This window comes from Panulirus ornatus, chromosome 30, assembly GCF_036320965.1.
Source record: "Panulirus ornatus isolate Po-2019 chromosome 30, ASM3632096v1, whole genome shotgun sequence".
Taxonomy (NCBI): Eukaryota; Metazoa; Arthropoda; class Malacostraca; order Decapoda; family Palinuridae; genus Panulirus; species Panulirus ornatus.
Genome location: NC_092253.1, coordinates 24835782 through 24848171, shown reverse-complemented (window position 1 = coordinate 24848171; position 12390 = coordinate 24835782). Strand labels below are relative to the sequence as shown.

Genomic DNA, 12390 nt, shown 5'->3' with positions numbered 1-12390 from the left:
GCACCCTACCGCTTAACAACCACAAACAATGGCACAGTGACACAAAAATACTTTCAAAACGATTTCATTTTAAAATGTCCGACATTCAGGTCTTTGCAATATATCTAAATGCTTCTCACTCAACGTTTCATTTCCACTACAAATGCAGCAGTAAAAAGTTAAAGCTTTCCCCTTGAGTCACATTTCTGCAACTTATGCTTACAAATCATCTTCACAAAGAAACATATGACACATCATAAACACACACAGTGATTACCTGACATGCATTAGATAACTGCCTACGTAACCCAGTCTTAAACTCCAACCCACCAGACATATGCCTATCTGGTTGGATACATCCTTGACATTTATGAACTATCTCGTTTGCGTTTGAGACTCCCACCTAACTCTCCAGCTTTACAAATACTGATTCAGAGTATCACATGGATCCACCAGCGTCCACACTGGGGACACTGTATACTTATTCTCGAACTGTCTTGTGCTCACCCGACGAAGACGTGCGCGCTGCCCCGGCCGCATCCTCGCCACACTTCTTGGTTTTGTGATCTCATACGTGACTAGCTTCTTGAGGGCTGCCGGAGCCCTATGGGTGAGAGGAGGGGACTTCTGGAGGGAGAATGCGAGGTAAGATACGGTTCCAAATTACACGACCGTAGTGGCGGATTTGAGTGAGAAACTGCGGTTTCTTTTGTCTGAGTTTGGAAGTGTGTGTGTGTGTGTGTGTGTGTGTGTGTGTGTGTGTGTGTGTGTGTGTGTGTGTACAAGCAGTAAGATGGAAGTCAACGAGAATAAAAGTAAGGCTTAGCAAGGGAGGAAAGACAGGCTGGTGTGAGTGTGATTTTGAATGGAGAGAACCTGGAGGAGGTGGAGTGTTTTAGATACCTGAGAGTGGACATGGCAGAGGATGGGTGAATCATAGGGTGAGTGAGGGGACGAACGTCATGGGTGCAGTGATGAGTGTGTGGAAAGGGCACTCTCTTGTGAGGGCAAAGATGGGTATGTTTGACGGTATAGTGGTCCCAGCGGCGTTGTGTGGACGCGAATCATGGGTCCTATATAGAAAACGACAAGAGGGTGGTTGTGTTGGAAATGAAATGGTTAATGTCAATATGTGATGTGAGGAGGGTTCGTCGTTCCAGGGATGATAGTGTGAGATGTGGTGGTCAGCTGAGTATGACTGAAAGAGCCGTAGTGGGCGTCCTGAAGGTGCTCGTACGTGGAGAGGATGAGTGAAAAGAGACTTTCTAATAGGATCTACGTGTCAGAAACGGAGGGGGCAAAGAAAAGGCGGAGACCGAGAAAGAGGTGGAAAGATTGTGTGAAAGTTGGTTTATATCATCAGTGCTTGAATTGCAGGAGGGGTTAGAGGCACTGAACGGATAGAGTGATTTGGACCGATGTGATATACAGAGGGCGACATGCTGTGAATGGGCTGAAGAAGGGCACATGAAGTGGGCTGAGAAAAGTAAGGAAAACCTCTGTAGAGCTTGTCTGTGGGTAGGAGGATCTGGTCTTGGTGTAGTACACATGACAGCTCTAGGGTGGCTCTGAGCAAATGAGGTTGTTCTTTGTCTGTTCATTGTTCTTCACCGCTGCCCTGTACACGAAGAACTAGCATGAGAAAGAGAGATCAATTGTATCTTTCTACCCACAACGAGTGAGGGAAGTGAGCCGATACACAATGCAGGAATGAGGCCAGTCAGGAATTTCATCTCCGCGCACAAAGAAAACTGAAGATAAGGTTCTTTCAAGAGTTTGACCAACGTGTGGCGAGTGATAGCATCACCATACAGTGCCTCGTGGTCAAGGCGTCTATGGTCTTGGCTAACTGGACTGTAATTCTACCCACAAATAACATAATCCTCAGTAGAAGGTGTGGCTGTGCGATATGTATGTGATGTTTATGGAGTATCGTATTTACATACTCCATAGTTCCCAAGTCCGTCATGGACATCATGGAGCGCAGACATGGGTCGGGGATCTTGCGCATAATGAGACGTCGACATACGATCTGATCGACATCCATGGCAACCATTTGATCCCAAGTGCCTCCAGTGTAAGTCTTATGGCAGGAGGATCCACACACGCCACACACCGTTGGCAGTGCCAATCAAACTGCTCAAAGACCAGATGAGACACGAAAGATATTTTTGACTGTTTCGTCTTTTCCACGTTAGCGAAGTAGCGCCAGAAAAGGATGAAGAGAAGCCCTCATTAGCCCGCATCCATACTCTAGCTCACGTGTGTAATGCACTGAAACCAGAGCAAAAGAAATGTATTTAAAATACATAATTCAGCAGCGACCAGCCGAACTGCTATCTAACTGGTGGTAAGCAGACTCCAAACAACCAGCAATTACCTCCAAATTGTTTTCAAACTGGTAATTAGCAATCTCCGTACAACAACAGTACCGACCTCCGAACAGCGTACAAACCAGTAGTTACCAGACACCACACAGCCCATGACCATCTTCGAACTGCGTGAACATGATCGACCATTTGAGTCATTTCCATGAACGAGGCGAGAGCAAGGCTATTGCTGAGGCAGAATATGTACACCATTACTGCTATGGGAAGGTATTAGGGTTACGCTCCCATGGATAAATTACCAGTCGACATTCGCCCTTATCCTTCCAGTTACTGTAGACGATTTGCATGACAAGAGGAGAAATGTCCCATTACCGAAATGCATGAAATTCATATCCTTTTTAAAGACAATATAATCTATTGACCATTCATCGCCTTTCAGATGGGTATGGGTTTATAATTCATGTAATACCAGTTCTGACGGGTTTGAATGTGTCAACAAATTCTTAAAGTAGATGACTTTTAACATAATTGTTTTGTAATATTCCAAACTTTGGTATTTCCATGAATTAAGGCGAAATCAGTGTATCTAAGAAGTTCGATTGATGTAATAGGGCGTTTCTCTAGCGTTAGATAAGTATGTTGATTAAATACAGATTATCCGAGTATATAAATCCACCAACTTGATCACTATCCCTGACACCTGACTACGATCTAACGAATAATGATCATTGATCATTGATCATTGAGTACGTCAGACACCACAATGCTCGACCAAGGGTCGCGAAACGGACTGTCCCATGCAATCCTCTGCGTAAACTGTTAATTGTTAGATACCCAATTACGTGATATTTTTGCATCTATTACCATCTGCACAGTAGACAGTGAAGTGCTTCCTTAAATCCGTAAATGACGTAGGCAAACCTGAACATCCTTTGATGTGACGATGAAATTAATCAGATAAATCAAGATGGATTCGACTCGATCATTCTTTGGTAGTGATGGAGACAGGTCGTTCGATTTTTGTGACACATTGAGTCATCACTGAATAATACATGTCCAAAAAGTTTCCAACTTCTGGTTTAAGGGGCTGGTATTTCCTCTCCCTAGGAGACTATCAACATTGCATAACTCAACATCCATAAACATTATCGTCGAAAATTTATATAATTGGTCGCGAAAGCGAGTTTGCCTCACCCCCTGTCTTAACCGCACGAGACACGGAGGAATCTTTGTTTTATACGACTCTAACTCCAGCAGGGAGTCATTAGTGTGCGGGTGCGGGTGCGTGCCGCAGGGGACGGATCTCCAGCATGACCCGCAGCGCCGCAGGTTGGTCCTCCACCTACCTACCTACCCCTTTCCATCCTCCCGCTGCCTGGCGACGCCGCCGCAGCCGCGTGCGACGCACACAGGAAATCCGCAGCCCGTGATGTCAGCGATTTTCAGAGGTCATAATATCCGGTGGTCAGCCCCAGGCTGGGCTTCAGGACCGCCACAACCCGCCCCTCTCACTCCCTCCCAAAACTGACGGTGTCTGACACCCACCACTCTCTCCCTCACTCACTCCCTCACCTCTCCCTCCCTCACTCCCTTACCCACCACCTCTCCCTCCCTCACTCCCTCACCTACCACCTCTCCCTCCCTCACTCCCTCACCCACCACCTCTCCCTCCCTCACTCCCTCACCTACCACCTCTCCCTCCCTCACTCCCTCACCCACCACCTCTCCCTCTCTCTTTGTCTCCCTCCTTAGTAGTAGGTGGGAGGCAACCACTGACCAGGGGAGTACCAGGGAGGGAGTCTTACCTGGGTATGCGAGAGGTTAATGACAGCGGCGCAGAGCCAGCATTACAGTGGCTGTCAAGTTCGCTTCCTTGATCCAGGTCACTATCTTCTCATCATGCCTCACATACATGTACGTTGTTGGCATTCATTCCACAAACACATTCACTCTCCATCTCTCACATAACACTCAAAGATACGTAGTTCATGTGGCTTTATTCTGGCACTACTTGCAAGCTCTGCGGTGAGCGCTACGTGCTAGCCCTGCGGTGAGCACTACGTGCTAGCCCTGCGGTGAGCGCTACGTGCTAGCCCTGTGGTGAGCGCTAGGCGCTAACCCTGCGGTGAGCGATACGCTCTAGCCCTGCGGTGAGCGATATGTGCTAGCTCTGTGGTGAGCACTACGTGCTAGCTCTGCGGTGAGCGCTACGTGCTAGCCCTGTGGTGAGCGCTACGCGCTAGCCCTGCGGTGAGCGATACGCGCTAGCCCTGCGGTGAGCGATACGCGCTAGCCCTGCGGTGAGCGCTACGTGCTAGCCCTGCGGTGAGCGCTACGTGCTAGCTCTGCGTATTGGCACTATTTCATAATACGTCGGTACTATCTCTTCATCCCCACACACCACTATCTTTATGTCTCCTTCTCTTTCCATGATTCTTTTCCTGTGTTCTAATCCACACTTTCCTGAAATATCTCTATGGTTGTGTGTTTCCACCATACTAAATTTTTTCTGATCTTGATTCCCGCTGGCAATTGAGCCGGAGGGAGAGGTGGGTGGAGAGGTTCCTCTTCCTTTGCTATCTTGGGTCCACAGCTTCCAGTCCATCGCAACAGATAACCTTGTTTTTGCATTCTTCTCTTGTGCACCCTGCCTCTGTCTCTCTCTCTCGCTCTCTCTCTTTCCCGTGTTAGCGATGTAGCGCCAGGAACAGTGGAAGAAATGGCCTCTTTCGCTCACAGACATTCCCTTGCTGTCGTGTATAAAGTACCGAAACCAGAGGCCTCTACCCACCACCAGGCCTCAAACAACTTCATAAGCCCTGTTTCAGCCTCTATCACGTCGTTCTAATCACCTCTGTCCCTTGCATGGCCCACACCCTCACACACACACACTCGTTTTAAATTTTCTTTCGGAAAATTTAAAACAAGAGGGGAGGATTTCCAGCCCCCCGCTCCCTCCCCTTTTAGTCGCCTTCTACGACACGCAGGGAATATACGGTCCAAGGCTCTGAAATAGGGTGGGATGACAGACTGGTCCAAGGCTCTATAGGATGGGATGACGGACCGGTCCAAGGCCCTATGCACTCAGACACAAGGGTCACCTGCAACAGTGTAATATAACCACCTGGGCTGTTAAGTCAACGGGTGATGGTAGAGGTAAGGGTAATGAGGCTGCGTGGTACTTCCAGGTGAATTTATTGAGCTGAATTAAGTCTGTACAGATGATTAGAATGCCCAGGTATCACAGACGTGTCGAACAGACAGAACAGAAGAAGAAGAGGCGTATGCAGCCAAAAAATACAGACACACATACACACATACACACACACCCACACACACACATACACACATAGTAGAACCATGTAAACATATACATTCTAAGGTACACATTTTACTACTGTTAAAATGAATTGATAAATCTGATATGATTTGCATATATCTGATCTAACTTTTGATTATACGTTCTAACTTTTAATGTATCTGATCTAACTTTTGATTATACGTTCTAACTTTTGATGTATCTGATCTAACTTTTTGAACAGGTTGTTCTCTCTTACTATGATGGGGGTTTGCTAAATAAGAAGTTTAGATATTGTAAGAGGAAAGTGGTTTGTATCTTTCGCTAACAATGATATACATTTGTACAGAAAGACGTGTCTAATACATTTTGTTAGTTTCCCAACGATATTATGTATTTTTCTCGTACGTTTCATACAATGTGGGTGAAGTGGTCCATAGTATTACAAGTATATTGAAATGGCCAAGAGGAAAGCAGTTCCAAGTATACGCTAATGTATCTAGAAAAGAAATCGTCGAGGCAAAAACAAAAGATACTTTGAAATCAAAAAGATACTTTGAAATCATTTGACTGACTACCTTTTGTATGTAGATACTTTGAATGAAGTATCCTCACTTAGATAATACTTAGTTCTGTCACTCACCGATCGAAAAAGATACTGTGAAATCTTTTGACTAATTTGCATACACAGATACTTTAAATGAAAAGAGATGGTCTCACATAGACAATAGTTCTATAATTTGTCGAGAACAAACATTGGAAACTAGAAAGCTCAATGTTATTTTGATTATGTCACTGTAACCTAATTGCCATCGTGTTCACTGTTCTCCAAAGTACAATGAACCACCACTATAGATTTCCCCAGACCTAATTAACAAGACCCACGACCATATATGTGTGACCTGGTCAAACAGAATCAGGGCGAACCAGGTCCCGTTGAAGTGGAACCATAGTTCACCAAATAGAGATATGGTCACAAAAGACCCGCGGTTAACTAGAACCATAGCTATCCAAGAGCTGGTGAACTAGAATCAGGTGAACTAGAAATGCTAGATATCGGCACGAAACCAAAAGATCAGTTGTTATTTGAATGATTCGAACACAGAAGAGGCGATAATTGAGCAACAACATATTTCTCTATGCCCTACTTGTAAACATCTACAGCGCCCAAATTATAGATGAAATTTCTATCTAATTTTCAGACAGGACAAGGAAGAAGAATTGTAAACAAAAGGGTAACAGAATCCTCTGCTTTCTACGTCACGTGTCACAATTCTGCTGTTCCACAGAAAATATGCTAACCAATAGCAAAGAGTCTTGGTTGTCTGGTGTCGAACCTCTGTCTTCCGCTGACCCCATACTAGACTATTAGGTGAAGTGACCTGACAACCACAGGTGTTGAATGTGCAAGTTTCACACGTGTTTCAGACCTGTTGTGAGACGTATCAGGGACGAAGACATGGAAGATGGACGAAGCATTTCAGAAAATTGTCGTCAAGTTAAGTATGGTCTTGTTTTCAACAATAAATAATTTTGTCCCTCTTGCAAGTATACATAAGAAAGAACACTATTTTCTAATCAATTTGTAACATAATTTTGATCAAGACACTTTCCTGGTTGTCACAAAATTATTTTCCATAAGTTAACTTCATTTTTTTTTTACTTTCTTATCGTTCATCGTCTACAATCTCGTTAACTCTTCGCTACGGCATCAAGATGTAACCAGTTTAGTCTTAACCTCTACTGACGAAGAAGTTTCTATACAGATGATTACTCTTGCGACTCAATCACTTCCTCAACTACATCTACATCGTCGTCTTGATTGATTTTGTTTCCTCATTTCACGGGTACATTGGTAGCCTCTTACTAAGTTGCCTTATCATAATCAACCACGTTTAACATATCACTCTCTCATGATCGTGGTTTTCACACACGAGATGGACACACTGTCTTGGTAGAAGAGACGAACATGACCCATTATCCAGGATCTGTGGTCAGAGGTTCACCACTGGATCATCGCTACACAGCTTCGATATCTCTACTCACTGTTCTTTGAGGTCACTACTGCCTCCCACCATTCTAGGTCACTGCGGTCACTAATCAGGTCATTATACCGGTCATCACTATTTTGCTTCACATGAAATACATGGAATACGATAGGACCCGTGCCATCACCACCTCATGTCACTATAGTATAACTCCACTCATTATGGTTAGCCACTTCGATCACTTCACTCACAAGGTCTGCCACTACTGCCACGTCAGGGAGGTTATGGTCATATCACCACGGTCTCCACATTCTTCTGAGGGACAGGTCGAAAGGCACATCATTCGGGTCTCCTCTCTCCATCTCTTCCCCTGCGTCCATCATTAGCACATCCACCTCCTCCTCCTCCTCCTCCTCTTCCTCATCTTCCATCACTTCTTTCTCCATCTCCAACACTTGGTCTCCAACTCTCCTTCGGCGGATGACTACTGAAGCTAGCGACGCAGGAGGTTGTAGGGATGGCTTGGAGGGAAGTGCCTGCTGGAGATTCTGTTGCCTGGTTGGCGTTGGAGGGGTGGGTGGAAAGGAGTATTGGCTCTGACTAGTTGTGGGTGTTGACAACCAAGCTTGGGACAACTTCTGAGTGGTGCAACCACGACCAGTGCTGCCAGGCGTTAGTATCTGGGCGATGCCACCACGAGGGGTGTTCCCCGGTGTGAGCGTCTGCACCTTACAGATGAGCTGGACTGGAGTAAGATGCGGAGAGGTTGATGCTTGTTGTACACTAACAGAGGTCTTTGGGGTGTCATCACTCGTTATGGTCTGACTAACTGGGGTTGTGGTTGTAATTTGATGCGATGGTGTTGGGGGCGTTGGAGGCAGCGGATGACAAGTAGAGACAGCTGGTGATGTTGGAGGAACCCTGGGATGGGGCAAGCGCACGATGCTAGGTCCTCTAGATGTGGTTGGAGTGGATGGTGTGGGTGAGAGACGTGCCAAGATACCTCCGGTAGGTGGCGTCGGGGGTGCGGGAGGCAAGCAGTGGAGGTTCTGCTTCCCTGATGACTGAACCAGTGATTCAGATGATGATTCGACCCCGACAACTTTCAGGGAGGGGTTTGGAGGCTCGGGTAAGACTGTCCCAGAGGCTGAGGGTTTTGCCGTCGTGGCCTCCACTGTATCTACCTTCTCCCTCGGTAAAGGGACGTGAACTGGGACCTCTGGTGTAGGACTAATGCTAAAACTTTCCTTGCATTTCTCACTCGTCACTTCACACTTGTCTTTTTCGATTTTGACTTTCTCAGATTCCACCCTGGCGGCTTTGATGAGTTCCTTCGACGTCTGAGCGTCAGAGGGCGTGAGAGTGACCCCAGCACCATCAGCGGATGTCACTTCGGTCTTCACATTTTTCAGAGTCACTTTCGGCAGCGCTTGTGTGGCATTGGCCGAGTCGGTCATATCCTCCGCCGTCTGCAGCAGTTGGGACGCGTCCACACTGCCCTGGACCACGAAAGCCAAGCTTCCACTTGGAAGACGCGTAGGCACCAGCGTCAGGCCTGTAACGTGTGCCATGTTAGAGATCTCACCTTCGGCAGACGTCGTGTCTGGCAGCCTGACGACAGACACCCTCGGCTGGGCGTTAGAGGTAACTAGCTGGGCATCGCTTGAAGAAGGGGATGTAGAAGTACATTCTTCCGACTCCTGATTGGGTGTTTGACCTGCTAAGGCGTCTTTGCGACGATCTATCGATTTGAGGAAGTTGTTGAGGTGTTGCAGGAGTCGCGGGCGGATGCTGTCCTGTGGCTGCTCCAGGTACTGCTTCATGGCACTGTCTATGGCACTCATGCACCTCTTAAAGCCCAGCATATAGTTGTCGTCCCTCTCGTTACCACAAATCGTCAGACTGGCGCATTGCGAGTCTCTCGGCGGGGTGAGTGTGCTTATAGTAACGTGCACGGTCGCGTCGGTGTTTCCATGAGGTGAGGTACCACCTGGTGGAGTAGGGGTCTTATGAGGAACAGTGGTGACCTGTGGACTTGTATCCCTTTGTGACGTGGCGTTTCCTGAGGAAGAGGTTCCTCCCTCAGAAGCATCCGGAGCCTGTGAAACACATGCAGTCTGTGGAACAGCAGTAGTCTGTGTAACAGCATTAGTCTGTTGAGCAGCAGTGGTATGTTGGGAAGCGCCTCCTTGCGAAGTGCTACTGGAGGGACAGGAAGGGTCGGTGCGGCCTTTGAGCCTCAGAAGGTGCTTGACAGTGAGTTCGAGAATGTCCGCCTTCTCCAGCTTGGTGGGCTTGCCTGCCTCCGTCTTTACCATGTGGGCCTCCGCCAGGAGGGTGGCCAGGTCGTTCAGGCTCGTGTTGATGCGCTCGCGTCGTTTCCGTTCCATCAGCGGCTTGCGGATCTGTGGAGCAATGAGACGTAAGAGGAAGATAACAGGAGATAACAATATAAGGTCCGCCTTCTACAGGCTGTTCCCGACGAAGATGAAATAGAGTGAACGATAATATGCAAATTGAAAACTATCTATTTTCCATACGTCTTTGGACCCAAAATTCAAAAGAAATGTCTACTCAAAAAAGTTAAATGATAAACGCTGTCATAAGGTGAACTATTTCGTTAACATCAAAACTAATTTGCGAATCTATCTATCTTAAGAATTTGTATAGGCTATCACTATACAAATTGGATAACTTTATTGCTGATAAAATTTAAAACAATTCACCTTCTTGTCCACATAATAGGTTTATGATGCGCTCGTTGTCTGTCTCGGACAATCGCATGTTTACCAAATGGCGTCCTAGCTACGCCTCATCGTTGTATATCAACTGACTGTTATATTTCTCTCTTGTGTCTCCCCTGATGTGATTATCACACGAAAGTGCACCTGGGAACTTATCGTGTTTCATTTCCCCCGTGGACTCATAGGAATATATATATATATATATATATATATATATATATATATATATATATATATATATATATATATATATATATTCTTCATTATTTCTGCTTGTTTAAGATTCCTGTTATCTATAACATAGTAAATCTATCATTACGCAATATATTCCTGATATAGATATATGTTGCTAACTGATGTAAATTTAATGCCAGGACCTGAGATGAGAGAATGGACAGGCTTCGGGGAACATCAGCTGAGGGAATGTCATGGGTGAGTGTCATGAGGCATAGATAGATGGGGAGCAATAATATGTCATGAAAACAGAATAACATTCGCGACAGTGCTGGATGTTCACACAAAGAGACGAACTGAACTGAAATTCATAGCAGCGATAAACATGAATGTTTATATACCGAGACAAACTGAACTAACATTCATGACAATGATCAACATAAATGTTTGAATAAACAGACGAATTGAATTGATGTTCATAGAAGCGATAAACATGAATGTTTACGTGAACAGATGAATTGCAATAGCATCTATGACGTAGGTAAACATGAATGTTTGAAGAGACAAATCATAATGTGTGTTACTAAAATGAAACAGTAATAATCATGGATGTATATGCAAATTTACTGAGGACATAATAATTGATGTAAAATAATTCACCGAAAAGCGATGAGCATCACTATAATCAATATATACATATCTGTAAATAAACAATAGGAACAAAGAAAATTGTAAATATACTGAAATTTAAACGTGAGCGTAAACATACGTAAGAAATAACAGTAGCAAACATACATGATTTTAAATGTAGGGAACGATGACAATCACTTGTTTAAAGACATTGTTGTAAATGTACGAAAATTCTAGACTTATCTGTAAATATTCTGGATGAATAGCAAGGTAATGTAGAGGTGAGAATATACGGAAAACATGATATCGATGTAAACATTACGGGAACAGGGATGATAGTGTTAACACAAAGATCAAAGAAACATAGATACTTTGTCAGTTGTCAAGAGATATTCAGCTGTGTTGAGTGTAATCACGCCACACTGACCCTATCGTAGAAACATGACTAAGTAAATGTGATCTTAAAGTACATCTAATGTATATAAACATTGATGTGGAAATAGGAAAGAGAATAGTGAATATAGATGCAAGAAGACTGGAATAAAGTTAGATAATCTAATCCCAAATCTGATGGGATTAATGACAGACATGAGGCTGAATTTCTTCCTGAGACATAAAGGATTGACTTAATTCTTTTGTCTACGAAAATGTGATTTACTGAGAAGCCTTTACATATATATATATATATATATATATATATATATATATATATATATATATATATATATATATTATCCCTGGGGATAGGGGATTAAGAGTACTTCCCACGTATTCCCTGCGTGTCGTAGAAGGCGACTAAAAGGGGAGGGAGCGGGGGGCTGGAAATCCTCCCCTCTCGTTTTTTTTTTAATTTTCCAAAAGAAGGAACAGAGGGGGCCAGGTGAGGATATTCCAAAAAAGGCCCAGTCCTCTGTTCCTAACGCTACCTCGCTAACGCGGGAAATGGCGAATAGTTTAAAAGAAAGATATATATATATATATATATATATATATAAATATATATATATATATATATATATATATATATATATATATATATATATATATATATATATATATATATATATATATATATAGACATATAGATATAGATATACATGTGTGTGTGTGTGTGTGTGTGTGTGTGTGTGTGTGTGTGTGTGTTTCTATTTTGTGTTGGGCCTAATTTCTACAAAAGTTCTGGTGTTACCTAGAAACACTTTCTGAATGCTCCTGTAGCCTATGGCTGCGCTGCTTAAAGTAGCAGG

At 44.4% G+C, this 12390-nt stretch overlaps 1 protein-coding gene across 1 annotated transcript in view; it reads right to left on the bottom strand.

Annotated features, from left to right (window-relative positions):
- Positions 1 to 5496: 5496 nt before the first annotated feature.
- LOC139758607 (uncharacterized) overlaps positions 5497 to 12390 on the bottom strand; it is a 7873-nt gene continuing 979 nt past the window's right edge. Inside the window, exon 2 of the mRNA XM_071680128.1 lies at positions 5497 to 10000. Within this exon, the coding sequence (XP_071536229.1) occupies positions 7889 to 10000 (2112 nt within the window). The 3' untranslated portion in view covers positions 5497 to 7888. The remainder of the gene's footprint in view (positions 10001 to 12390) is intronic.